Genomic DNA, 25,540 nt, shown 5'->3' with positions numbered 1-25,540 from the left:
ATAACCATATACTGTGACCTAAAGGCATATAAATCTACCTTTTTCTACATATGAATAGTGATTTAGTAATTTGTGGGGAGGGGAAGGCAAGATTTCAGGAGGATCTTTTAATTTATGAAAATAAAGTGTTATTTTTATTTCCATTAATATTACTTTGGGGCCAGGCATAGTGGCTCATGCCTGTAATCACACCACTTTGGGAGGCTGAGGCAGGTGGATCACTTGAGCCCAGAAGTTTGAGAAAACTCAACTTAGGCAACATGGTTGAAACCCCATCAATACCAAGAAAAAAAAAAGCAGAAATTAGCCAGGCATGGTGGCACATGCCTGTAGTCACAGCTGTTCAGGAGGCTGAGGTGGGAGGATCACTTGAGCCTGGGAGGCAGATTGGAGTAAGCCGTAATCACACCACTGCTGAAAATGTTCTGAAAACGTGTGCCACAGAGCAAGACCTTGTATAAAAAAAAAAAAGTTGACTTTGGAAACACTAAGATGGGAGGAGAGAGAATACCGTGGGAGTCAGTGCCTTATTCAGTACAGGGCAGTGTAAATCTGTTTCCCCAGTTTTACAGTTTTGGGGCTTTTCTTAAATATGTCAGATGAAATCAGTATCTGCACTCGTTTGATATGGTGAAAAACAGAGAAAGGAAATTCATTATGCCCACAACAGAATGGCTGGAATCGGCTTCATTTACTTAAAATATTAAAAGGTTTGCCGGTCTTAACGGTGCTGTAAAAGTTTATCCAGGTCAGTGTTTTCCTGGGACAACTTTAAGTTCTACAAGCTGGCAGTTATGGTGACTCTACAGGGTAAAATAAAGAGGAAAACCCTTGGCATCAGAACTTTACAAATAATACCTCTAATGTTCTTTAGTAACAACTGTGAATCCTGGTATCATCCTGGTAACAAAAATCTTAAGTTATATTCAGTTTTTTTCCAGACATCTGGTTGCTGCCTAGTATGAAATACAACTCTGGAATCTCCCATTTATTCCTAAGATACGAATTATTTTCTCTATAAGAAATCATTCTTCAAAGGCTTTACTTACTTTCTAATTCCCCTGGTATTGTTTAGCCTGCAAATATATTTAGAATATGTATTTTTGAGTTTTTAAAATACTATGTGTTTTACTTTTTCTAATGGTTAAAATGAAAGAAAAATCTGTTAAAAATGCCTATAATGCCACCATAAGTAGGGGTATAAATTGAGTACCTTGAAAGCACCCAGTGTCAGTACATTACCAGCAGAATCTGAATTTCTCCCCCAGAGTCCATGTCAGACGCACAGACAAAGTGGGAACAGAAGCTGCCTTCCATCCCATTGAAGAGTACATGGTGCATGTTGAAGAACATTTTCAGCTTCTTGCACGCAGAATGCAAGTGGACAAAAAAAGAGTGTATTTGGCCACAGATGACCCTTCTTTATTAAAGGAGGCAAAGACAAAGTAAGTTAGACCAACTGGTAATTCTAGATTGTCTCTTTCAGTTTAAAAGAATTCTTACTTCCCATGACTTGTGATTTTTGTATATTATTATTGCTAATTATTAGGGTTTTAAAAATTCAAGTGACTATATACTTGTATAACTGTCAGTCTAATCAAAGCATTTTTATTAGCCATATCCAATAATGCCTTATAAGAAGTCTAAAATGAACTGGACCACTGACTTATGTATTGTCACCAACAATAATCATTATCATCATTAAAAGTATCACCCTACTTCTTGGTACTAAAATCTTCATTAGGCCGGGCGCGGTGGCTCAAGCCTGTAATCCCAGCACTTTGGGAGGCCGAGACGGGTGGATCACGAGGTCAGGAGATCGAGACCATACTGGCTAACACAGTGAAACCCCGTCTCTACTAAAAAAAAAAAAAAAACACAAAAAACTAGCCGGGCGAGGTGGCGGGCGCTTGTAGTCCCAGCTACTCGGGAGGCTGAGGCAGAAGAATGGCTAAACCCGGGAGGTGGAGCTTGCAGTGAGCTGAGACCCGGCCACCGCACTCCAGCCTGGGCGACAGAGCGAGACTCCGTCTCAAAAAAAAAAAAAAAAAAAAAAATCTTCATTAGTCTGTTGGAGCTACCATAACAAAATAACATAGACTGAGTGGCTTAAATTACAGAAATTTATTTCTCCCTGTTCTGAGGCTGGGAAGTTCAAAATCAAGATACTGGCCAGGTAGATTTAATTTTCTCTTGGCTTGTAAGCAGCCACTATTTCAGTCTGTGCTCCTGTGACCTCTTCTTTGTGTGTGCAGGGAACAGGAGAGGAAGTGTTCTGATGTCTCTACATATAAGGACACCAATCTCATGAGGGCCCCACTCTCATGACCTCATCTAAGCCTAATTATTTCTCAATGGTCCTATTTCCAGACACCATCACATTGAGGTTAGGGATTCAACATAGGAATTTGTGCAAATGTAAACATTCAGTCAGTAACACTAGCCAGCTATACAGACTGTTAGCAATAAAACCAGGTGCTTACCATTTTGATTTCACTGTCTTTATTAACAATTACAGGCAACTGAACACATATGTAGAGTTTTGTCTTATAATAATTTCTGGAATTTGAAAGTTATATTAAAGAAAGGTAAGAAATCAAAAAGTAAGTTTTGTAAGTTGAGGAATAAAGACTACTAGTATGTATGGAACAGTAACAATTATTTTTTGAGCTTGCCTGTATTTCAGGCACTGTGCTAGGTGCTGGGGATTTCATGATAAACAAGATACTCCCTACTGTCAAGGAATTCCCAAATCTAATAGGGGAATAAACAATTACCCTACAGTGTGAGTAACACTATTACAGGGTTAACATGGGGTATTATGAAAACACACAGATAAAGCACAAATCCTAATTGGATACTTCTTATAGGATCTGGGTAAACCTGGAGTTGGTCTTTATTTACTGTCAATAAATGAAGGATGTATTAAATGTATGTGAAAGTAGGAAATTAAGGAGAAGAAAATTCTAGTCTTAGTTCTGCTCCGATACTATCTCCTCCAGAAGTCATCCCTGAACCCTTGACTGGCCTGTGTCCCCGACTCTGTGCAGTCTTCTGTTGTAGTGTTTAGCACTTGCTTACTTCTGTCTCCTTCACTAGATTATAAGTGCTTTGGATATAATACCTAGCTGTAGTTAAATGCCCAGTAAATATTAAATAGTGTTGATTTCAATCCCATCAGTTTGGAAACATTAACAGTTAATCATGTAAGCTTTTTGGCTATTTAATTAACGTATTTATTGTTCCCCATGTTTCAAATGGGAGTGAGGAAAATAAATAAATTTAGAATGAGGACTGTAATGCAGGTGTTAATCTAAGTCATTAGATAATAATTTAAATCCTCTTTCTACCTCTGAAGAATCCAAATGAACCTGAAGCAAATTGCCTTTTTTATTCAAGGCGCCCTCTCTTGAGCACGTACACACACTACCATACACATGCATGCATGCGTGTGCGCGTGCACACACACACATACACACACACTAAGATATGTATATATGTAAACAAAGGGCAGATAATTAGTCAGCCAAGTATACAAGTGAGTTAACGTAAGAGGGATTAAATGAACATTTGAGTACAAAACACAATTTAAAAAAAAGTATGGTTTACCATGTTTCTTCAATTTAAAATGCCAAACTGACTTTGTAGCTTGGTTGAAGAAAAAGATACTAATTTTGTCTACTCTTTCACTTGTTCTTGAATGCATCACAAGCATTTCTTCTTGTTTTCTTGATGAGCAGATTAATTCATGCTCACTTAAAAATAGGCAAGTTGGTAAATACCCTATTCATTTTCATGCTGCTGATAAAGACATGCCCCAGAATGGGCTATTTACAAAAGGAAGAGGTTTAATGGACTTATAGTTCCACATCCCTGGTGGGGCAGGGTGGGGGCGCTCACAATCATGGTAGAAGGTGAAAGGCATGTCTCACATGGCAGCAGACAAGAGAAGAGAGCTTGTGCAGGGAAACTCCCATTTTTAAAACCATTAGATCTTGTGAGACTATTCACTATCACGAGAACACCAGGGGAAAGATTTGCCCCCATGATTCAGTTACCTCCCACTGGGTCCCTCCCACAACACCCGAGAATTCAAGATGAGATTTGGGTGGAGACACAGCCAAACCATATCGTTCTACCCCTGGCCACTCCCAAATCTCATGTCCTCACATTTCAAAACCAGTCATACTTTTCCAACAGTCCCCCAAAGTCTTAACTCATTTGAGCATTAACTCAGAAGTCCACAGTCCAAAGTCTTATCCAAGACAAGGCAAGTCCCTTCCACCTATGAGCCTATAAAATCAAAAGCAAGTTAGTTACTTCCTGTATATAGTGGGGATACAGGCATTGGATAAATACACCCATTCCAAAAGAGAGAAATTGGCCAAAACAAAGAGGCTACAGGCCCCATGCAATTCCGAAATCCAGTGGGGCAGTCAAATCTTAAAGCTGCAAAATGATCTCCTTTGGCTCCATGTCTCACATACAGGTCACACTGATGCAAGAGGTGTGCTCCTTTGGCTTGGGCAATTCCACGCCTATGGCTTTGCAGTGTATAACCCCCCTTCCTCACTGCTTTCATGTGCTGACACTAAGTGTCTGTGGCTTTTCCAGGTGCATGGTGCAAGCTGTTGGTGGATTTACCATTCTGGGGTCTGGAGGACGGTGGCCCTCTTCTAACAGCTCCACTAGGTGGTGCCCCAGTGGGGACTCTGTGTAGGGGCTCTGACCCCACATTTCGCTTCTGCACTGCCCTAGCAGAGGTTCTCCATGAGAGCCCCATTCCTGTAGCAAACTTCTGCGTGGGCATCCAGGTGTTTTTATACATTATCTGAAATCCAGGCAGAGATTCCCAAACCTCAATTCCTGACTTCTGTACACCCACAGGCCCAACACCATATGGAAGCTGCCAAGGTTTGGGGCTTCCACCCTCTGAAGCAATAGCCTGAGCTGTACTTCAGCCCCTTTTTATCATGACAGAAGCAGCTGGGATGCAGGGTACCAGGTCCCTAGACTGAACACAGCAGAGGGACCCTGGGCCCAGCCCACAGAATCATTTTTTCCTCCTAAACCTCCGGGCCTCTGATGTGAGCGGCTGCTGCAAAGGTCTCTGACATGCCCTGGAGACATTTTCCCCGTTGTATTGGTGATTAACACTCAGCTCCTCGGGACTTGTGCAAGTTTCTGCAGCTGGCTTGAATTTCTCCTCAGAAAATGGGATTTTCTTTTCTGTCACATTGTCAGGCTGCAAATTTTCCAAACTTTTATGCTGTGCCCCCTTATAAAACTGAATGCCTTTAGCAGCACCCAAGTCACCTCTTGAAATCTTTGCTGCTTAGATACCTATAATCCAGATACCCTAAATCATCTCTGTCAAGTTCAAAGTTCCACAGATCTCTAGGGCAGGGACAAAATGCTACCAGTCTTTTTGCTAAAATATAACAAGAGTCACCTTTGTTCCAGTTCCTCATCTCCTTCTGAGACCATATCAGCCTGGAGTTCATTGTCCATATCACTATCAGCATTTTGGACAAAGCCATTCAACAAGTCTCTAGGAAGTTCCAAACTTTCCCACATTTTCCTGTCTTCTTCTGTGCCCTCCAGACTGTTCCACCCTCTGCCTGTTACCCAATTCCAAAGTCACTTCCACATTTTCAGGTATCTTTTCAGCAGCACTCCGCTTCTTGTACCAATTTACCGTATTAGTCCATTTTCACACTGCTAATTAAGACATACTCGAGACTGGGCAATTTACAAAAGAAAGAGGTTTAATGGACTTACAGTTCCACAGAGCTGGGGAGGCCTCACAATCATGATGGAAGGTGAAAGGCGTGACTTACATGGTGGCAGACAAGAGAAGAGAGCTTGTGCAGGGAAACTCCCGTTTTTAAAACCATCGAATCTCGTAAGACTTATTCACTATCGTGAGAACAGCACGGGCAAGGTTTGGGGATCCAGCCAAACCATATCATTACCGAAGCAAGGAAAAAGTATTATCCTCAATCCCATTTATGTAGTCTCATTTTTTAATACAGTCATGTACCACATAACATTTCAGTCAGTGATGAAGCACCTGTGTGATGGTGGTCCCATAGATTATAAAACTGTACTTTTACTGTACCTTTTCTGTGTTTAGATACACAAATAGTTACCATTGTGTTACAACTACCCTCAGTATTCAATATAATAACATGCTGCACAGGTTTGTAGCCTGGGAGCAATAAGCATTCCATATATTCTAGGTGAGTATATGTATATAGCTTAGGTGTGGTATAGTTGGCTATGCCATCCAGGTTTTTGTAAATACACTCTATGATGTTGGCGTGATGATAATGTTGCCTAATGATGTATTTCTCAGAACATATCCTCGTTGTTTACTGGAGCATTACTGTAGTTGATTGAATTCTTTATAATATAAACCCTTTTCACAATACAGCAATAGATTCATTCTCCCAGGTTGCTAAAACAGTCATTGTAAACACCTTTTTTTTTTTTTTTTTGCTTTGTCACCCAGGCTGGAGTGCATTGGTGCAAGCGTGGCTCACTGCAGCCTCAACCTCCTGGGCTTAAGAGATCCTCCTTCCTCAGCTTCCCGAGTAGCTGGGACCATTGGCGTGTGTCATCATGCCCAGCTAATTTTTTGTGGGTAGAGACAGGATCGCATGTTGCTGAGGCTGGTCTCGACCTCCTGGGCTCAAGCAGTCCTCCCGCCTTGTCCTCCATGACCATGAGCCACCATGCCCAGCCTAAATATCTTTTTTTTTTTTGAGACAGAGTTTCACTCTTGTTGTCCAGGCTGGAGTGCCATGGCGCGATTTTGGCTCACTGAAATCTCTGCCTTCCAGATGCAAGCGATTCTCCTGCTTCAGCCTCCTTAGTAGCTGGAATTACAGGGATGTGGCACCACTCCTGGCTAATTTTGTATTTTTAGTAGAGATGGGGTTTCTCCATGTTGGTCAGGCTGGTCTCGAACTCCCGACCTCAGGTAATCTTCCCACCTCAGCCTCCCAAAATGTTGGATTATAGGCATGAGCCACCGCGCCCAGCCACATCTTTTTTAATGACTACATACATATACATTGTACGGATATGTCATTGCTTATTTGACCAACCATTCTCCGAATATTCGGCAGTCAGGTTATTTCCAATGTTTCATTCTTATAAGTAATGCTATGACATGTGCCTAAAATTATCCACATTATTTCCTTAGATTTCTGGACCTGGAAGTATTTAGAGGCAAGGATATAAACTTTTTTTTTTTTTTTTTTTTTTTTTTTAAATACAGGGTCCAGGTTGGAGTGCAGTAGCGCAATCTCAGCTCACTGCAGCCTTGACCTCCTGGGCTCAATGATCCTCCCACCTCAGCCACCTGAGTAGCTGGGACTACAGGCACATGCCACCACACTCGACTAGATATGAACATTTTACAGCTTTGATCCATAGCACAGCATGACAGTTTTATACCAAACAACCCTTATCGTACAGTTGGCAGTATCTACTTGAACTGCACGAATAGTAAAACCAGAATTTCCTCCTTGTAGCCAACAGCTGTAACTCCCCTCCCAGTGGTAGTCCAGGCAGCAATTTTCTCCATATTCTGTTAGTAGTAGCCTTTTACGCCAAATTTTTTTCTCTTTGTAATTCCTTTTATTTTTATTTTCGACTTGAGTCATTTCTTGGGGATTTAAATGATGGGGTTTTTTCTTTACTCTTTTACTTAAATGTTTTTCTACTCTGATTTAATTCTACTTTAAACCACTCAGGATTGGTTTTGATACCTAAGCAAATCATAAAACTTCTGCCATTGTTTTAGGAGACCGAAAGCATGAATTAATCTATTAACAAAGTACATAGTGTGCAAGGTAATCATTGTTAGACTTTTCTGCTTCAAGAGGGTGAAGAGATGAAAAATTAAACTTAAATGATGTATAGTGTTCACACAGTCAGAGGAGAATCCATTTTCTGTGTTGCTCATTCTTTGAAAAGGGGTTAAAATTAGCTTTATGCATATAGCTTCTGTGTGAAGATGCTTAGTTAATGCTTTGTGGCTTGGTATTACACTTCAGATTTCTCCATGTTAAGATTGAGTTTGGCCGGGCGCAGTGGCTCATGCCTGTAATCCCAGCACTTTGGGAGGCCGAGGTGGGCAGATCACTAGGTCAGGAGGTCGAGACCATCCTGGCTAACACGGTAAAACCCCGTCTCTACTAAAAATACAAAAAATTAGCCAGGCATGGTAGTGGGCGCCTGTGATCCCAGCTACTCAGGAGGCTGACGCAGGAGAATAGTGTGAACCCAGAAGGCAGAGGTTGCAGTGAGCCAAGATGGTGCCACTGTACTCCAGTCTGGGCAACAGAGTGAGACTCCATCTCAAAAAAAAAAAAAAATTGAGTTCATCCACAAGATTTTACCACCAGCATCCCAGTGACTGTGGCAGCCATTGCTGTTGTGGCGATCTCTTTAGTAGTTCATTATTACAGTGTTTGAATCACAGAATCATTGACAGTCAAAGAAATAAGAACTATTAAAGTTGGCTACCCAATATTGCATTCTAAGATTGTGGAGATTAGGGATGGGGTTAAACCAGGAAGAAAAACAAGCCTTTAAAAGTCTCCCAGGTAAAATATTTACAAATTGAGTTTATTCTTTATTTTTAAAATACTGGATGAGTTCTTTCTAAAAGTAGATACATTGAAATGTTCTTGTCATTTGTTAAAAGTTTTTTGTAAAGTATTTGGTTGCCCTGTGAAATGAAGAATCAGCAATGAGTGGTATATTTGTTCACTGTTTTGTTGAACTCCTGTAATATGCTGGACACAGCACAGATCACTAGGAATACAAAGTCAAAATATAATGTGTGGCTCCTTATCTCAGGGAGTAACCAACAGGTAGACAATATACATGTAACACATAATTACAGTATAGTTAGATAAGTCTCCTGAAGGAGTTTACGTACCAGGTACGGTGAAGTCACAAAGAGAAGTATCTTCGTCAGTCAAGGGAAGGACTTCAGAAAACAACACCAGATACTAGTTTATAACCGGAAGCTAGTCCTTCATGGATGATACAAAAATAAATTTTTATACAGTAGAAAAAGAAAACAAAATTCCTAGAATCTAAAACCTCAAGGTAGAAGAATTCCTCCACTGACATAGTTGAGGGCGAAAGACAAGAAGCATGTTTGTGCAAAAAGTTTCATGCTCATTATGAAATGTGTAAAGTTTCCTTCTTCCATTATTTACTGTTTTGTTTGTGTGTGTTTTGTTTCGTTTTACACTTAGGTATCGTTTATGAAGCCATAGAGATAGGCCTGAGAATTATTTTTCATGTAGAGATGGGCCTGAGGAAGTTAGGTACCTTTTTTTTTGTTTTTAATTTTTTTATTTTAATAGTGCTGGGGTTTCACTGTGTTGCCCAGGCTGGTCTCAAACTTCTGAGCTCAAGCAGTCTGCCTGCCACAGCCTCCGAAAGTTCTGGGATTATAGGGATGAGCCACCACACCCAGCCTTAGGTACCCTTTTGATTTGGTTCCAGAGAAGGCTCTTTTTGTTAGGAAGACCATTAATGTTAGTGTTACTTCTTGGTAAATTGATCACTCCTTTGTTTCACTGAACATCCAAACCATGCTGACAAAGTTAGTCTTTATTCAAGGATAAAACCTGTACTGGTTTTATCAGTTCCCCCCTTTCTTTCTCCCTCTAGCATTTCATATTTCTTTGTTGTTGTTTCTGCTTCATGCCTGGGTATGCAGCTTCACAAGAATCACATTAAAACTATTTCTGGTTGTTTTCTTTTCAGAACAAATGTGACATTTTCTTCATCTCCTTGATTTTGAGCTGAAAAGGGCAAACTGTCAAAAATAATGAGGCCAAATGGATTTGAACACTGAATAGCAGTCTGAAGCAGTGCTCAGAGACTTTGCCTTTACAATCATTATTACAGAGGCAATGAGGGAAAGCTCCTTGGTGGCCATGAAATGAAGAGAAACTAAAACAGCTCTTAGGGGATTAGGGAAAGTCCCAGGCATAGGTAGCACTCACTTGTTCGTGTATTTATTCACACAGCATTGTGTGGAGTGCTAGATGCTGTGATGCAGAGAAAAAAAAACTCATGGTCCTAACCTTTTTTGGAATACTGTTTGAAAGACAAACATGTAAACTGACTCCTGATGCTTCAGGGTTTCTATATAGGAACTATTATTCCTCCAGAAAATATTTATTCCTCCTCTATTATATTCTAGATTCTCTTCAGAAGACATCCAGTATGAATACTTTTAAACACACACTGTATCTCTAGCAAGACTACCAAAATATGACTTGGTGGGCATCTATGGAATTTGCTTCCATAAATATTAGAATGGGCTATTACTGTTATTAGGTAAGAGTAGATGATTCTTCAAGAAGGATGCAGGTTAAGGGAGACCGTTAGTTCTCACAAATTTTTAAAATATTCGTCTCTTAACTTCTTTTTATTATTAACTTGTAATGTCAATGAAGAAGACATTTACAAAGTCTAATCCAAATCTGAATGATCAAAAATTCTAAATTAAAAATTTTAATGAGGTTTTATCACAACATTTATATTCCAAAGGAAAAGCTCTGTGACCAAATATGAAAGAAGTTTGAATAAACTCTTAAAAATCACTCATTACAAAAAGAAAAAAGAGACTTCAATTTTCGACTATTTCATGAATTGATAAAGGACATTTTGATGTATGTATGTGTGTTTTATATGATATGCCAATAAAGTTTAATATACAGGGCATTCCAGAATGGTTTCTGCCCCACTGATGGACTTCAAAGATGTCTCATCAACTACACTGTTAAATGCCATAATTAAAGGTCTCCTTTCTGTTAGAAAGCTCTTAGTCCAAGCAGCAAGTCTACCTTCTGATAGGATACTGTGATATCTATGACCATCTATAAATTAATTTATTTTTCAGGTACCCCAATTATGAATTTATTAGTGATAACTCTATTTCCTGGTCAGCTGGACTGCACAATCGATACACAGAAAATTCACTTCGTGGAGTAATCCTGGATATACATTTTCTCTCTCAGGCAGACTTCCTAGTGTGTACTTTTTCATCCCAGGTAAGTGTCAGTCAGTAGGGCATTTTAAAATAACCAATACGTTTTGGTTGTGTAGGAGTCAGAAAAATTATTTGTGTGTCTGTGTATTGTTAATGTTCATTATCGTGACTCAGGTGCAATTTTTCTGATACTCAGTAATGATCCCTTTTGTGAAAGAATGAAAAGATCCCATAAAATAGCCATTCACGTGCACTGAATATTTAGTTGTTTGCAAGTAATGGCTGACTACATCTCCACTGAAGCCAGTTACTGGAGTTGTTTAAAGTATTTGGCTTGTTCACAGCATTTAACAGAAACAACAAGTAATTAAGCTTACTTAATTTTAAACTTTCTAATTTTGCATATAGTCAATATGTAACCAGAATCCATCCATTTCTACACATTAGTGCACTGATACTGAAAGGCTTAAGAGTCGTAAATTTTGCCTCAGTTGATTGCTTTATAGAAAAGAGAGTAAATGTAATTCCCTTTCAAGTTCTACTACATTTCTACCAAGTGAGAAACTGTATGTGAAATTTAAGAAACACAATATCACAATCATTGTTTGAATTTAATTGTTGCAGATGATTATATTTTATGGGTGTGGTATATGTGTTTTTATGAGGGTCCAACCAACTTTATATGCCCTGTGGAATATCAGGATAACTATAGTGGATTTTATTCTGTTCTCTCATTTATGCACATATTATTGGTTAGTTCATTCAACCAGCTGTTACGCTCAAAATTATACTACATGCAGAGGAGATTTCAAAGGAGATTGAAGATATAGTTCTTGCCCTGGTCCAGAATCTAATAAGCAAAATACACACATAAAATAACTAGAGAATAATTAACAGAACATACAAATTGGTATAAGATAAATGTATGCTTAAATGTCGAGAAGAAGCAGAGAAAAGAAAATGTGAAAAAAAGAAAGCCATATCATTTTTACAAGAGTATACTTCGGAGAGTAAAAGGAAATGGATACTTTCTTATTATATGACAATATACGTTGTCATGGGATGGCGAAATGATTTTTGGAAAGATACCTAGCCAGGCAAAGGTTACAGATTCCTTTAATATGGAATAAGAATACAACTTACTACCCAAAGATAGCTGCACAGAACACACAGCAGCAATCTTAATGAGAAGGGAAAATGTCTTCAAGTTCCCATGAAGGCATCCACTATTGATGTTTCTCCCTAATTGGGGCATGGATCCTATCTTTAAGAAACTCTCATTTCCATTCTTATTGCAAGAAAGGGGCAAGGTTTATAACTTCTTGTTTCCTTCCAACTGTTTTTGAGAGTCTTGGCTATGCATCTGCCTGATCAACAGGTACATGTAACTGGTAACAACCTCCAGACATTCTTGATGCTTATTGTTAGAATGAGTGAATCAAGAGTCACTTCCCCAGGTATGCCACCTTCTCTGTAGGCCTGGATTTTAGGCCTGCCTGAAGTCAACTCCTCTAGTCCAGGTTTCTCAACCAAGGCACTATTTTAGACCCGATAATTCTTTGTTGTGAGGAGCCATATTGTGCATTGTAGGATATTTAGCAGCCTCCCTGGCCAGTAAGACCCTCACTTCAAATTATGACAACCAAAAATGTGTCCAGATATTGCCAGATATCCCCTGTGGAACAAAATTGCCCTGGTTGAGAGTCACTGTTCTAGTCACAAGATTCTAAAATTAAATAAATTTACACATGTCTAAATGTTTACCAACCTCACATGTAGACAGGCACTGAGACTTACAGGGTTGTACTCATGTTTTGCTTATCTTCTTCCAACCCTCCTTAGTAATACCATTAGGCTTATTCTGGAATAGAAAATTTTTTTCTTTACTCTTTTTTTTCCTTTTTGAAGTTGTACTTTAGAATTTTGGATCCTCATAACTCCAATTTTGACCTAGAAATCAGGATCTCTGTCACTTAATGATGGTAGAATTCTGTCTAGGCTTGAGGAGAATATCGTTCTATTACTTTGTTTAGTTTTATGCATAATGTCGACCTCAGTGTGTTCAGACCTTGGGTCCAGAGAAGCAATTCATATGAAGTAGGAGTGATGCTGAGAAGACTTTCTGTATCCAAAGGAATAAGGCTCATACTTATATGTCATGTTGTTCCTAAAAACTCTTGGCAGTCAAAGTTTGCCCAAAATAATTTCACTCATTTGAACCTAAGCAAAATTAAAATAATATTTCATAACCCAAAATAGACTTGAATAACTCAAAATATTTTATGTTAGGGCTCATAATAAAAGTTTAACAGTAAAAATACCTTCCATTTTTATAGTGAGTAGCAGTTTGCCTAATGTGATTACCTCTTTATTATGTACCTTATTTGATGACTAACCACTGTAGCATTTGAAATTATAGAATAATTCCATATTCAGTGATAAATCTTTGGGCTTACTTGCACCTCAGGATTTTTTTCAAATATTTTTAGTAAAGAAGTATTTAGTAAAGTTTAATGTTTTTGTAGGGTGAATGAAATTGTTTGCAGGATTATTATATAGATTCCCTTACCATAAACCAAAATTAGAATTGTTTGAAAATGCCCTAGAAATATCTTGTCGTCAATAGAGGGTGAGAAAAAGTCACTGATGGGATAAAATGCCAAACCATTGACCACTGATCACAGAACAAGAAAGAGACAACCTGTGGTATAGAGTCGGGATATCTGTATTTGAGTCCAACTTTGAGCAATTAGTGGCTGTGTCTCCTTGAACAAATTACTTAGCCTATCTCTTAACTGGTTTATTTTTCTACATGTGAAAAAATAATAGTACCTATAGTATAGAGTTTTTGTGAGGATTAAGGAGTTATAAAAAGTAAAGCACTGTGAATAGTACCTAGCAATACAGTATTAAACACATTAGCTGCTATTATTATATATATGAATACTTACAGGAACATCTCTGCCTGTTAGACTTTATGGTATTTATTTTGCAACTCTTTTTCACATGGCTTCACTTCAGACATGGCTTTCTTCATTTCACATGGCTTTCATTTCAAATGCTCTCACATTTTAGAAGGAGCATGAAACGAGCTCTTCAAGGACTCCATTAGCTCTGCTTGTGGTCATGGGTAATGCTTAGGGTCCGTAAAGAAGAGGAACTGTTAACATTCAGCATGTACATTTCTCTGGGCCAGTGTACCACCTCAGCTTCATTTTGTTTAGCCTATTGAAAGAGAATATTGCCATATGATGTGATTTTTCAGAAACAAAAGTTCTTCATTCCCAAAAGGTGAGTGAAGACCTAGTATTTCAAGTAAATGTGTGTGTGTTGACCTTAGTGAAATTAATTTTCAGACTTTCCTGTATATGTCATAAGCATTCTGGAAAATGGAGGAAGACTAAAGCCATACATCCAGAAGCGTGACAAAAGATAAACATTGAAACTATGTTCAGCCCAGAATAAAAACATGAATAACCAACTCTCAACTTTCTTCGATGATTATTTCATGTGCCAGGAGATGTTAGGAAGTGATACAAGTTTAATATCTCCTTCATAATTATTTGACAGTCTTTAAGTTTTACTCATGTAAACTTTCTGTCTCCTATACACTATCCTTTGAGGAATACCATATAACAGTAGTGGGAAAGAGTTGACCTGTTGACCATGAGCTAGTGTAGACAATACTGCAGGAATGAAATGCCATACTAGAAGGAAAAATGCAAGGCTACGTGTTTGGAAAACTGCAGGCAAAAATGTCATGGCACCTTAATCGAGATTTCTCAGAAGTTTTTATACCCATCTCCCTCAGTCTCAGGCTTCTAATCTTTCTTTTATATCCTTAAGTGAGGTAGGGGAATTCTCTCTTCTTCAGTGAAAAGTTTTTAAAAGCCAACACTGTGGCTCTGCTCTCTAATTTTGTTACGATTATTGCTCTTAGCTTTCTGAATTCCTTCATCAGATCTGTTTCTCAAAGCCAAGTTTGTCCTAAAAGCCTCATAAATTGAATAGTACAGTCCTCAGGATTTAATATGAAAATTGGAGGCAGTATTAGCATTTTTTCAAGTGCATCAAGTGAATTTTGAAAGCTATGCAACCACATTCTAAAACATTCTACCAAATGCATTAATCCTATTCTGTGTTACTGGAAATTGCATTGCCTATGTGCAAAGCATGTCATTTGTCACTTATTTTCTTATTTGAATCTTAAATCTGAAACAAAGAATTTATAGTTTGAGAATAATAGCAGTTGACAGCCCAGCTGTAGATAGGCACAGTATCAGAAAGGTTTTCTGAAAATATTGCTTATCAGGTTCTGGGATCAATTTTTATTTTTCTGAAATCTGACTTACAAAAATGGTTGCAGATGCTCACTTTAAAGACTAACATTGTTAAAGACATTGTTTAAAGAGCAGTGAACGTTACTCAGTAGTTGCAGCCATTGAAAATCATCATAATACAAAATCACTTTTTTCCCCCATGACACCTCCCTTTATGGCAGTTATTACAATACTCTTATGAGCCTCTCTGTGGTCTCATTCCAAGTCTGCATGCAACTCTACTCCTCTTATTACACTTTGAATCAGATTTTGGAAGCCCAGAGGGCAAAACTGAAAACTACGTTAACTATTCCAGACAGGAGGCTCTGGATTGGAATTTCCATTGAGATGTGGCTCATGAAACAACAGCGGATACCTGTTGAGAGTACCATGGAGGAAAGCACAGAGTGAAATCCCAAGGTGTGAACTCTGTGATTGCTTCCCAGAGCAGAAGACAAGAAAAGTATTTGCATCCACAGGGGCTCTATCTAGCTTACAATGCTGAGTGCTGTACAGTGCAGCTGTTACTGCATTAATCCTTCTGGCATTTCTCACAACAAAGAAAAGACCTGGTTCTTATTCTCTTATTGTGTAGTAAAACAAAGCAGTTTACAGGAAGAGTGCACAGATCTCTCAGCCACTTCCAACTTCTCACACTAGGAGATCCTCCTGCCCTTATCTGTTTTGACAAAAATAAGATCGCATCTACTCTGAGAAAGCTTTGGAGGCTTATGTAAACTCAGGCTACTTCTAAGGGATGAAATTCAGACTAATGGATTCCTCCCTCTTTTTAAATTTTCTTTTAATACAGTCATATCTGTTTTATCCTTTGGCAGGTTTTTTGCTGTTACCCATTACTATGTGCTTTACGATGTACTAAAAATGATGCAGTGCCATGTCAACACAGAATAAAGTTAAACATACTACATGTAGCCTGCCACTGCTTTGCAAACCATGGACTGCTCTCAGTCATGCCACCTGTCAAGCATCAAACCTGAGTATGGACATCAGCTACAAGCCTTCATTTACCTGCCATGTGATTTGAACTTGTAAACCACGTGGTAGGTAAGGAAAGAAGAGAAGCAGCATAGAGTGACTAAATGCAAACATTAACACTATAGTAATCTTTTTAGCCTTTTGCAGTAAATTGCCCCATGGTTGATATAGACAGTTTTAAAATTACTTCCTCTTAATGTTATATATGGATCTTAAGGGTTAAATATCACCCATGGACTTGCGTCTCCATTGCTGGGCTGGTATTATGCCTGGAGCAATATTCATTCAACAGATACTCATTGAGCACCTACTATGTGGCAGGCATTGTTGTAGGTGTTTATCCTAAGGGAATATATACTCAAGAGCCTGAAAGAGTTCTAACTGCAGCTCTGCCATTAACTAGTTCCTTTTTGGATTTTTATTTTTATTTTTTGAAATTTAATCTTTCTGTGGCTTAGCTTCTTCATCTGTAAAATATGAATAATAATAGTACTTCACAGGTTTGTCATAATAGTTAAATGAGTTGAGACAAGGTGAGGGAAGAGCACACTATTATAACACTGCCTGGGACATAATTAGTGCTCATTAAGCTCAGCTGCTGTCCTTAACAGTCATTCTTAGCGAGAAAAATAAAGGGCCACACCTGTGTGGCACTGGTATGCTTGCAGAGGCCTACAGTCACATTTGTCATTTTTATAATGGGCCACTTCAGTGTCTGAAATCTCTGCTATTATTATAATAGTTATTTCTTTGTTTTAATAAAACAGTTGTGTTATCCATCAAGGTTAACACATGACAACTCTTGATAGCAAAACATACACTAATTATTAGGATTATCCCCAGAAGAAACAGGTCTCTAAGGGTGTGGGACGGGGTGCGATATTGTTTTTATGAGAGTAAGACATTTAAGAGTGGAGAGGAGGAAACACATCACGGCTTATTGTCACAGTAGAGGTTGTGGTCATCCTAAGAGTAACACAAGGTCCTGCATTCCTGGCTAGGGATGACTGAAGAGTGGGTGAAGACACCCTGAAAAGAAGACTGTCAGGTTTACCCAAGGCTATCTTTGGTCTTATGCTATATCTTTCTGCTGTTACAATATGAACATGGAGAATAAGATTTACAAGAGAAAATATATATAGCGGTTACAAGCATATGCAGACTGCCTAGGTTCCAACCTGAATCTACCACTTATCAGTGTAACCTTGAGCAATGCCTTAACTTCGCTTTGACATCTGTAAAATGAACATAATGATAGAATTTTATGGGGATACTGAAAGGAATCTAATTACATTAGATAATATCTAAAAACAATGTCTGACAGCAAAATCTCAGTAAATATTAGCATCTATCATTGTTATTGTAGTTTGCTATTATTGGAGCTACTTTAATTATTTAGTTTCTTCTTTTCCTGAGTCCCTCTTAATTTTGCTTGCCTTCTATGAGCCTTTGGCTGAATTTGAAGTTCAAAAGTTCCAAATCTTTATGATCCCTATTTTATTATAGTCTCAGTATTCTACCAATGATCTCAATTGTAAAATGACATTGCCAGTATAACCTTTGTTGAAGTACTAAATCTGAAAGCAAAGGTTTTATTATTTTGGTTCTATATCTAGTTGAAATTCTGTCACTGAAATTTGCGCAGATCACTTAATCTCCTTGTATTTTAGTTGCCTATCTGCAAAATTAAAAGTACTGTCTAATTAGCAGATGAGAATGTGTGATTGATTAACAGTGTATGAAGGAAAGGGACCATCAGCATTTGTGTTAAGTTTTCTTTTATCCTAATCCTAAACTTCAAATTCTTTAAGGGCACAAACTATGTCTTACTCATTTTGGTATCATGAGTGCCTAGCTTGGACCACTGTGTGTGTAGCTCTTAATAAATGTTTGATAAAATTAACTAATTCATATTCTTAAATTATTTTGTACTATAGAGAGAGAGATTTTAATTGTAATAATCTTTCGTGGGTTTTTTTTTTTTTTTAATTTGAAAAAGGATCCAGACACAGAGATGAAGAATGACTTATACCATCTTCTGAGAGCAAATGGACTGAAAGCTTGTGGCTAGAATCCACCTACTTTTCAACTTCTTACTCCCCATCCTTTTGGCCAAGGGCTTTTAGATTGCTGTGAAGGAAAGGAGAGTGTTTATATACTAACAATTTTTTTTAAATTCTTTCCAAAGGTCTGTCGAGTTGCTTATGAAATTATGCAAACACTACATCCTGATGCCTCTGCAAACTTCCATTCTTTAGATGACATCTACTATTTTGGGGGCCAGAATGCCCACAACCAAATTGCCATTTACGCTCACCAGCCTCGAACTGCGGATGAAATTCCCATGGAACCTGGTGATATCATTGGTGTGGCTGGAAATCACTGGGATGGCTATTCTAAAGGTGTCAACAGAAAACTGGGAAGGACGGGCCTATATCCCTCCTACAAAGTTCGAGAGAAGATAGAAACGGTCAAGTACCCCACATATCCTGAGGCTGAGAAATAAAGCTCAGATGGAAGAGATAAACAACCAAACTCAGTTCAAACCATTTGAGCCAAATTGTAGATGAAGAGGGCTCTGATCTAACAAAGTAAGGTTATATGAGTAGATACCCTCAGCACCAAGAGCAGCTGGGAACTGACAGAGGCTTCAGTTGGTGGAATTCCTCTTTAACAAGGGCTGCAGTGCCCTCAAACCCATGCACAGTACAATAATGTACTCACATATAACATGCAAACAGATTGTTTTCTACTTTGTCCCTTTCTTTCAATGTGTCCCCATAAGACAAACACTGCCATATTGTGTAATTTAAGTGACACAGACATTTTATGTGAGACTTAAAACATGGTGCCTATATCTGAGAGACCTATGTGAACTATTGAGAAGACCTGAACAGCTTCTTACTCTGAGGAAGTTGATTCTTATTTGGTGGTGGTATTGTGACCACTGCATTCACTCCAGTCAACAGATTCAGAATGAGAATGGACGTTTGGTTTTTTTGTTTTTGTTTTTTTCCTTTATAAGGTTATCTGGGTTTTTTTTTTTTTTAATAATTGCATCAGTTCATTGACCTCATCATTAATAAGTGAAGAATACATCGGAAAATAAAATATTCACTGTCCATTAGAAAATTTTGTAAAACAATGCCATGAACAAATTCTTTAGTACTCAATGTTTCTGGACATTCTCTTTGATAACAAAAAATAAATTTTAAAAAGGAATTTTGTAAAGTTTCTAGAATTTTGTATCATTGGATGTTATGATGATCAGCCTTATGTGGAAGAACTTGATAAAAAGAGGAGCTTTTTAGTTTTTCAGCTTATTTACTTTGTTTTTTTCCTGTTTCTGATATAGTAACTAATTCTTAACTCAGAGACATTGGTCGATTTTAATACTGAAACCAATTTTCATTGGTATTCATTACAAAATTGCTAAGAACACTCTTTGGGAGCTTTCATTATCTTATTTTGGACATTGTTTTAACTGAGTGAAATAATCATAACTCCTTGCTCCCAGAGAAGCTATCACCTCCATTTCTAAAACGATTACAGGTTTGTTTGATAGTCTTTCTTAATGTATTTATTATCGCTTTTTGTGAATAGGGTCCTGTTTTATCCAGGAACCAATTTCTGCCCTGGCCTATCATGCCCTGCTTTTCAGAGTACCAGGTGTCTTAGGGATTGGGAAACTGGCTGTTTCTGAAGTATATGTCTCATAGTATGTAGAACCTGGTGACCAAGGGAGAAGAGGGACCAGTGGGAGACCCACAATGGATTGAGTCTTGGGATTATCTCTTCCAAATACTTCCATGTTAGAATCACTTCAGAAAATAAGACTTTGATGTTTTGTCTCTGAACATCACTTTTGTCCTCATAAAAACACTTCCTTATTGTATGTAGCCTGCCTCCTACAGAGGCCTGGCAGGAGTTACTCCATTCTAAAAGAAAAATATCTCTGTAGGAACGACTTTCAGGCCTGATGTTAAATATCAGGGATCCTAGGCAGAAACTGTTAGTCCTGGCCTTCATATCTTCACCAAATGAAAATACGGTATATAAAATCTCACCACCAAATTTAACTAAATTCTTTTTCTCAAGTCAAGCCTCCCAAAGAAAAAAGAAATTAACTTCCTACAGTGTCAGCAAGCAATTTTCCATTTAGTTTTGGTACAAATAAAAGTCATTTGAAACAATCTCCAACTGAGTGGAGGTAATTCGGATTATGAGTTATTTTGCAACTCGCATGTCACATGTCATTGAAACATCAGTAACTGTGGATCTGATTTGTGCCCTTATAGAAGACCCAAAGGTAAATTAAGTTAGTCTCTTTTCCTTCTAAATTGACCCAGTTCCAGGGGTGAAAGGACCAAAGAACAGAGATATGAAGGAAATAAATTAAGGAATATTTCCCAAAGGGAGTTGAAGACTTAATTTTTGACATTTTATCATTTAGTTCTAGAATTTCTACTTAATTATTTGTATTTCTCTACTGAGTTTTTTTATTCACTACAAGCATGTTTAAATTACGCTTTAAAATTATTTTCTGGTAAATTTGACATCTGGATAATTTTAGAATTGGTCTCCATTGTTTATAGAATGGTCAGATTTTGGGGGGAGGTCCCTCATATATTGAGTGATTTACATTGTGTCCTGAACATTGTAAACGTTTATATTGTAGATTCTGTTATATTACTCTGAAAAGTGCTGTGATATATCTATATACATACATATGTGTGTGTGTGTATATGTATATATATATATTTTTTGCTTGTGTTAGCAAGCATTTAACTTTATTGGACTCAAATTGTAAACTGTCTTGGGCAGCAGCTGAAAATCTCAATTCATTTAGCTGGAGTCTATGCCATGTGTAGTTCAGGGCTCAGCCAGAGAGATGGATAGAATTTATGCACAGAATTTGTAGTCCTTTTTCTTTGGCTCCCTTTTTTCTGAGGTTTCTCCCCTCACTTTCCAGCAGCTGTGGTTACTCTGATTCTTAGACCAGAAAGACTGCAGTTTTCTTTCAGCCCAAAAGCTATACAATGTGAAATTCACATTGTGCCATTCCCTTCTTTAAAATTTAACCTCTTTTCAGAACTTGCCTCTGTTTGTATTCAGTCTCCTACCCTCATGGTATTTTTTGTGTTTTATTGAGTTTATAGTTGTTATTCGTTGGAATATTGGTTCAGGGGGTGCTTACTCCACCATTAACTTAAAATGAAAAAACAGCAGGGGAGAGGAAAGGTTTAGTCTTGTGAAACCCCTGTTGAGACTCTGGCCTCAATAGCCAAGTAGCCAGTAGCCTTATGTAAAAAGATGAAATAACCCAACTGTTAAACCTGCACTTGTGAAGGGCTGATGAATACTGTTGACCACATCTGTCTGAATAGCCTTTCAGAACCACTTTTTTTGGTAAATCATCATGTACATGATGGTGAATCATTCTATACAAGTTGCCATGTTGAGAAGGCTGACATTTTTCTTACCACTATTGTAATTTCTCCATAAAGCCCTGATACTTAAAAAATCCTGCATGATTTTGAATTGAGTGGCCAGTGCGAGGTTAGGATTTGGGTCTTTTCCTTGTTGAAAGACCTTTTCCTGAGAGACTTGCCTGGAATTAAATTATTATCATGGGCTCATTGAATGTGGGTAACAGAATCCTGCTTATTAATGACAAAGCAATTACAAAAGATCTCACCAAGGCTTTCCTAGTTCTTCCACTCAAGTCTGATTTAGTGCTCAGCTGGGCACTTAAACGAATTCATGCCTGTTGTGAAAGCCCTAATCCAGGGTTTCATTGTACCTAAATGAATAAGAGACTAGTTCCTTTTCTGTCCAAGCTTTAGGTTATTGTTATTGTTGCTATTTAGAGCCAGTCCTGTTTACTGGGTTCCCTCTTCATAAAGTTGAGAAGATGAACAGCCCCAACTTCTAAGGGAGTTGAGAGTTAAAAGAGAAAGCACATTTTAAAAGCTACCTCATACAATGATTATTGTCTTTATTATTCAGTTCTGAGAGAATACAGTCACTATACATTCAGTGAGCAGGAAAAGTGTTGGGGTCTAAATGGTGCGTCTAGAAGTATCTCTTCTGCCTCAATGACAGCAAATCTCTCAGGGGAAAAACACAAGTCCCCTTTGGCCATAGCCAATTGCCCGATACTTCATTTATGCTCTCAGGAGACTGTGCAGTAGGTTCCATAGGCCTGTACAGAGATACATGTGGCTTGAGGATTGGTGAAATTGGGAACTTGGCTACAATACCCTAATTTATGTCAGATACAGACTGTATAGAATTTTTAAAGTGCACTGCTCAGAAAGGAGCAAAAAGAATTTGCCTCTATACTTACTGGTTCCTAGCACCAATCTCTCTCATGGACACATGGAAGAGCTGTTCCAGGATCACAAGCCTTGGAAAATGTGGACTTTGAGTTCCTGGCTAGTCTTACCTCCCTATTGATCCGCATGAGAATTTCTGGCCCAGTAAGGAAATGGAACGTATTGAGTGCAGAAGCAGAAGACCCAGTTTTCAGTTTTGTTTTTCCTCATCATAGTGCCCACAAGCATGTAATATCCCTGTATTTCAGGTTGCTTTAGGGGAAAAGCAACAGTTCTCATTGAAGATCACTGACTGAAATTCAGAGTATCTGGCTTCTGATTTTGATATTGTCATTAAATGGGGACAGGCCAGTTTTCTCAGAACTTCATTTTCTTTGTAAGTGAAATGAATTGGTTGGATTTATTCAGGGTTTGCAAATTTGGTTGACTAGTTCAGTTTCACATGTCTCAAGGGAGTAGCTTCTACTCAGCCTCAGCTGTTTGTTGTTCTAAGGACATAATGTGGACAGATATTTATGTTTTTCCAGACAAGCAGAATCTAGTGGATCTTTCTGTGCAAAATCTTCAGATTTTGAAGTATCAGCAACTAATTAAAAGATATATAAAACACTAAGGGGTCCAAATAAATATCTGTGGCTCCTTTAGTTTATAACCTCTGGACTACATTGGGAAAGCTCTTTTCTAAGTTCAAGATTATATCTCTAGCTAAAAGTGGATCTACCATTCGATCCAGCAATCCCACTACTGGGTATCCGCCCAAAGGAAAAGAAGTCATTATATGAAAAACACACTTGCACACGTACATTTATAGCAGTTCACAATTGACAATTGTAAAGATGTGGAACCAACTTAAGTGCCCATCGACTAATGAGTGGATAAAGAAGTTTTGGTACATATATATATACCATGAATACTACTTAGCCATTAAAAGGAACAAAATAATGTCTTTTGCAGCAACTTCAGTGGAGCTGGAGGTCATTATTGTAAGTGAAGTAACACAGGAGCGGAAAACCAAAAACGATATAGTCTCACCTAAAAGTAGGAGCTAAGTTATTCCCCTACACTGAAAAAATATAGGGGAATAACTTTAATCTCCTGATTCTTCAAGTTGTCGACTAGTACGGAAAGGCATATGGAGTGGTATAATGGACTTTCGAGACTCAGAAAGAGGAGGGTGCGAGGGGGGCTAGGGATGAAAAACTACATATTAGGTACAATGTATACTACTTGGGTGATGAGCCTACTAAAATCTCAGAATTCACCACTATATAATTCATCCATGTAACAAACCACTGTACCCTAAAAGCTATTGAGATAAAAATTAATTTAAAGCAAATTGATATGTGCTGTAAATATAATGCATCAGGTTGGTTAGTATAAAAGATAGTATAAAAAATGTAAAATATCTTTTTGGTACATTGGGTTAAATAACATTATGAAACTTACCCATTAAATTTTTTTAAAATAAGATTATATCTCTGGAAAGGATTGGTAAGAGGGTAACAGCTGCATAATGCTTTCGAGTTCAGTTGCTGCACGTGTCCCAATTCCTTAGCAATACCTGCTTAGCTGGCTGTCATCCTGGGCTCAGAATAGCCCATTCATAGCATATTCATAACAATATGCTATGAAGCTCATAGGCTGGGCCCCTCTCAGACTTGGCCTTGAGGACCTCAGGTGTGTAACAAGTGTTAGATAACTTCTAAGTTCTCTTCCAGCCCTAAATTTCTAAGAAGGTCATGGTGGAGCCTGAGATTGTAACAAGGTCATATGTGGTACCAGGGTGCAGCTGTCTGGATTAGGAACCTGGGTGGCTGGATCTGGTTGCAAGAGGAACAAAGGTCATTTTGCTAGAGCAGCTGACTATGTCTTTTTCTAGACCTCAGTAAAGATAGAGTAACTTAATTCCTGACCTAATTAACAAGGCTGTTCAAACTCACCTGTTTATATTTAGAAACTCCTTTTGTTGTTTGCTTTCTTTCCCGCCTTTGTTTCCTAGTAAAGTTTCATTCACAGAATCACAGCTTTGTCTCAACTAAGAGAAGAGGGATTTGTGGACATAAAAGCCAAGAGAACTGAGGTGTCACGGTCTCCTAAGAGGCCAGAGAGTGGAGATGATATCCCACTCTGGACCAGATCGGACTTTCCCATACTGTTCAGGAAATCAAAAGAAGTGTGAATGAGTACCCACCATGATGCGTCCCATCTAGTCTATTCCATTATTTTTTAAGTGATATTCAAAAACATTGGAATTTCTTCACAAACATACTGCACAATTGATTGCCACATAGTGGCGGGTCACACCACCAAGAATGAGAACATCTTACAGGTGTTGAGTTTAAAGAACAAGGGATTTGAAATCAGCTCTAATTTCAAGTTTTGGCTTCACACCTTTTGAGCTCAACAGGTTCTAACAAGCTATGCTCGTTCAAGAAACTCCTCTTGATAATTCAGATGACCAGCATTCTGTAAGTCAGTCATTGGGAAGCTGTGCCAACTGCTTGTTTTTGTAAGTTTTATTGAAACATAACCACACCCATTCACTTACATATTGACTGTGGCCACTTTGGGGGCTACAACAGCACACTTGAGTAGTTACCACAAAGCCTAAATGTATGGCCTACAAAGCCTAAAATATTTACTGTCTGGCCTTTTACAAAAGATGATTGCTGACCCCTACTATAAGTAGTCTTGTCTTTTAGATTCAAATTGATAATTCACAAAGGCCCAACGTCACAAAACACTGACAGTCATCAGAGAAAAATTTGATAGTGGGGGTAGTATAGTAGGGCCTCCGTTAATCTGTATGGTGCCTTTGTGAATATTGGATAAAGATGCTCCTAAGACAGTTACTG

The 25,540-nt window shown here is 38.2% G+C and overlaps 1 protein-coding gene across 6 annotated transcripts in view; it reads left to right on the top strand.

Moving 5' to 3' along the window:
• Positions 1-20,540, top strand: part of FUT8 (fucosyltransferase 8 (alpha (1,6) fucosyltransferase)) — a 342,950-nt gene extending 322,410 nt beyond the window's left edge. For 4 of the 6 annotated variants that reach the window (XM_011949753.1, XM_011949756.1, XM_011949751.1 and 1 more), the window contains 3 exons: positions 1,269-1,445; positions 10,943-11,093; positions 18,536-20,540. In XM_011949753.1, coding sequence (XP_011805143.1) covers positions 1,269-1,445; positions 10,943-11,093; positions 18,536-18,853 — 646 coding nt within the window. In that variant the 3' untranslated portion in view covers positions 18,854-20,540. The remainder of the gene's footprint in view (positions 1-1,268; positions 1,446-10,942; positions 11,094-18,535) is intronic. The other 2 variants (XM_011949755.1, XM_011949754.1) reach the window with 1 other exon arrangement.
• Positions 20,541-25,540: the final 5,000 nt, after the last annotated feature.

This window comes from Colobus angolensis, unplaced genomic scaffold (assembly GCF_000951035.1).
Source record: "Colobus angolensis palliatus isolate OR3802 unplaced genomic scaffold, Cang.pa_1.0 Scaffold3, whole genome shotgun sequence".
NCBI classification, from domain to species: Eukaryota; Metazoa; Chordata; class Mammalia; order Primates; family Cercopithecidae; genus Colobus; species Colobus angolensis.
This window is presented reverse-complemented; position numbering and strand designations above follow the sequence as displayed.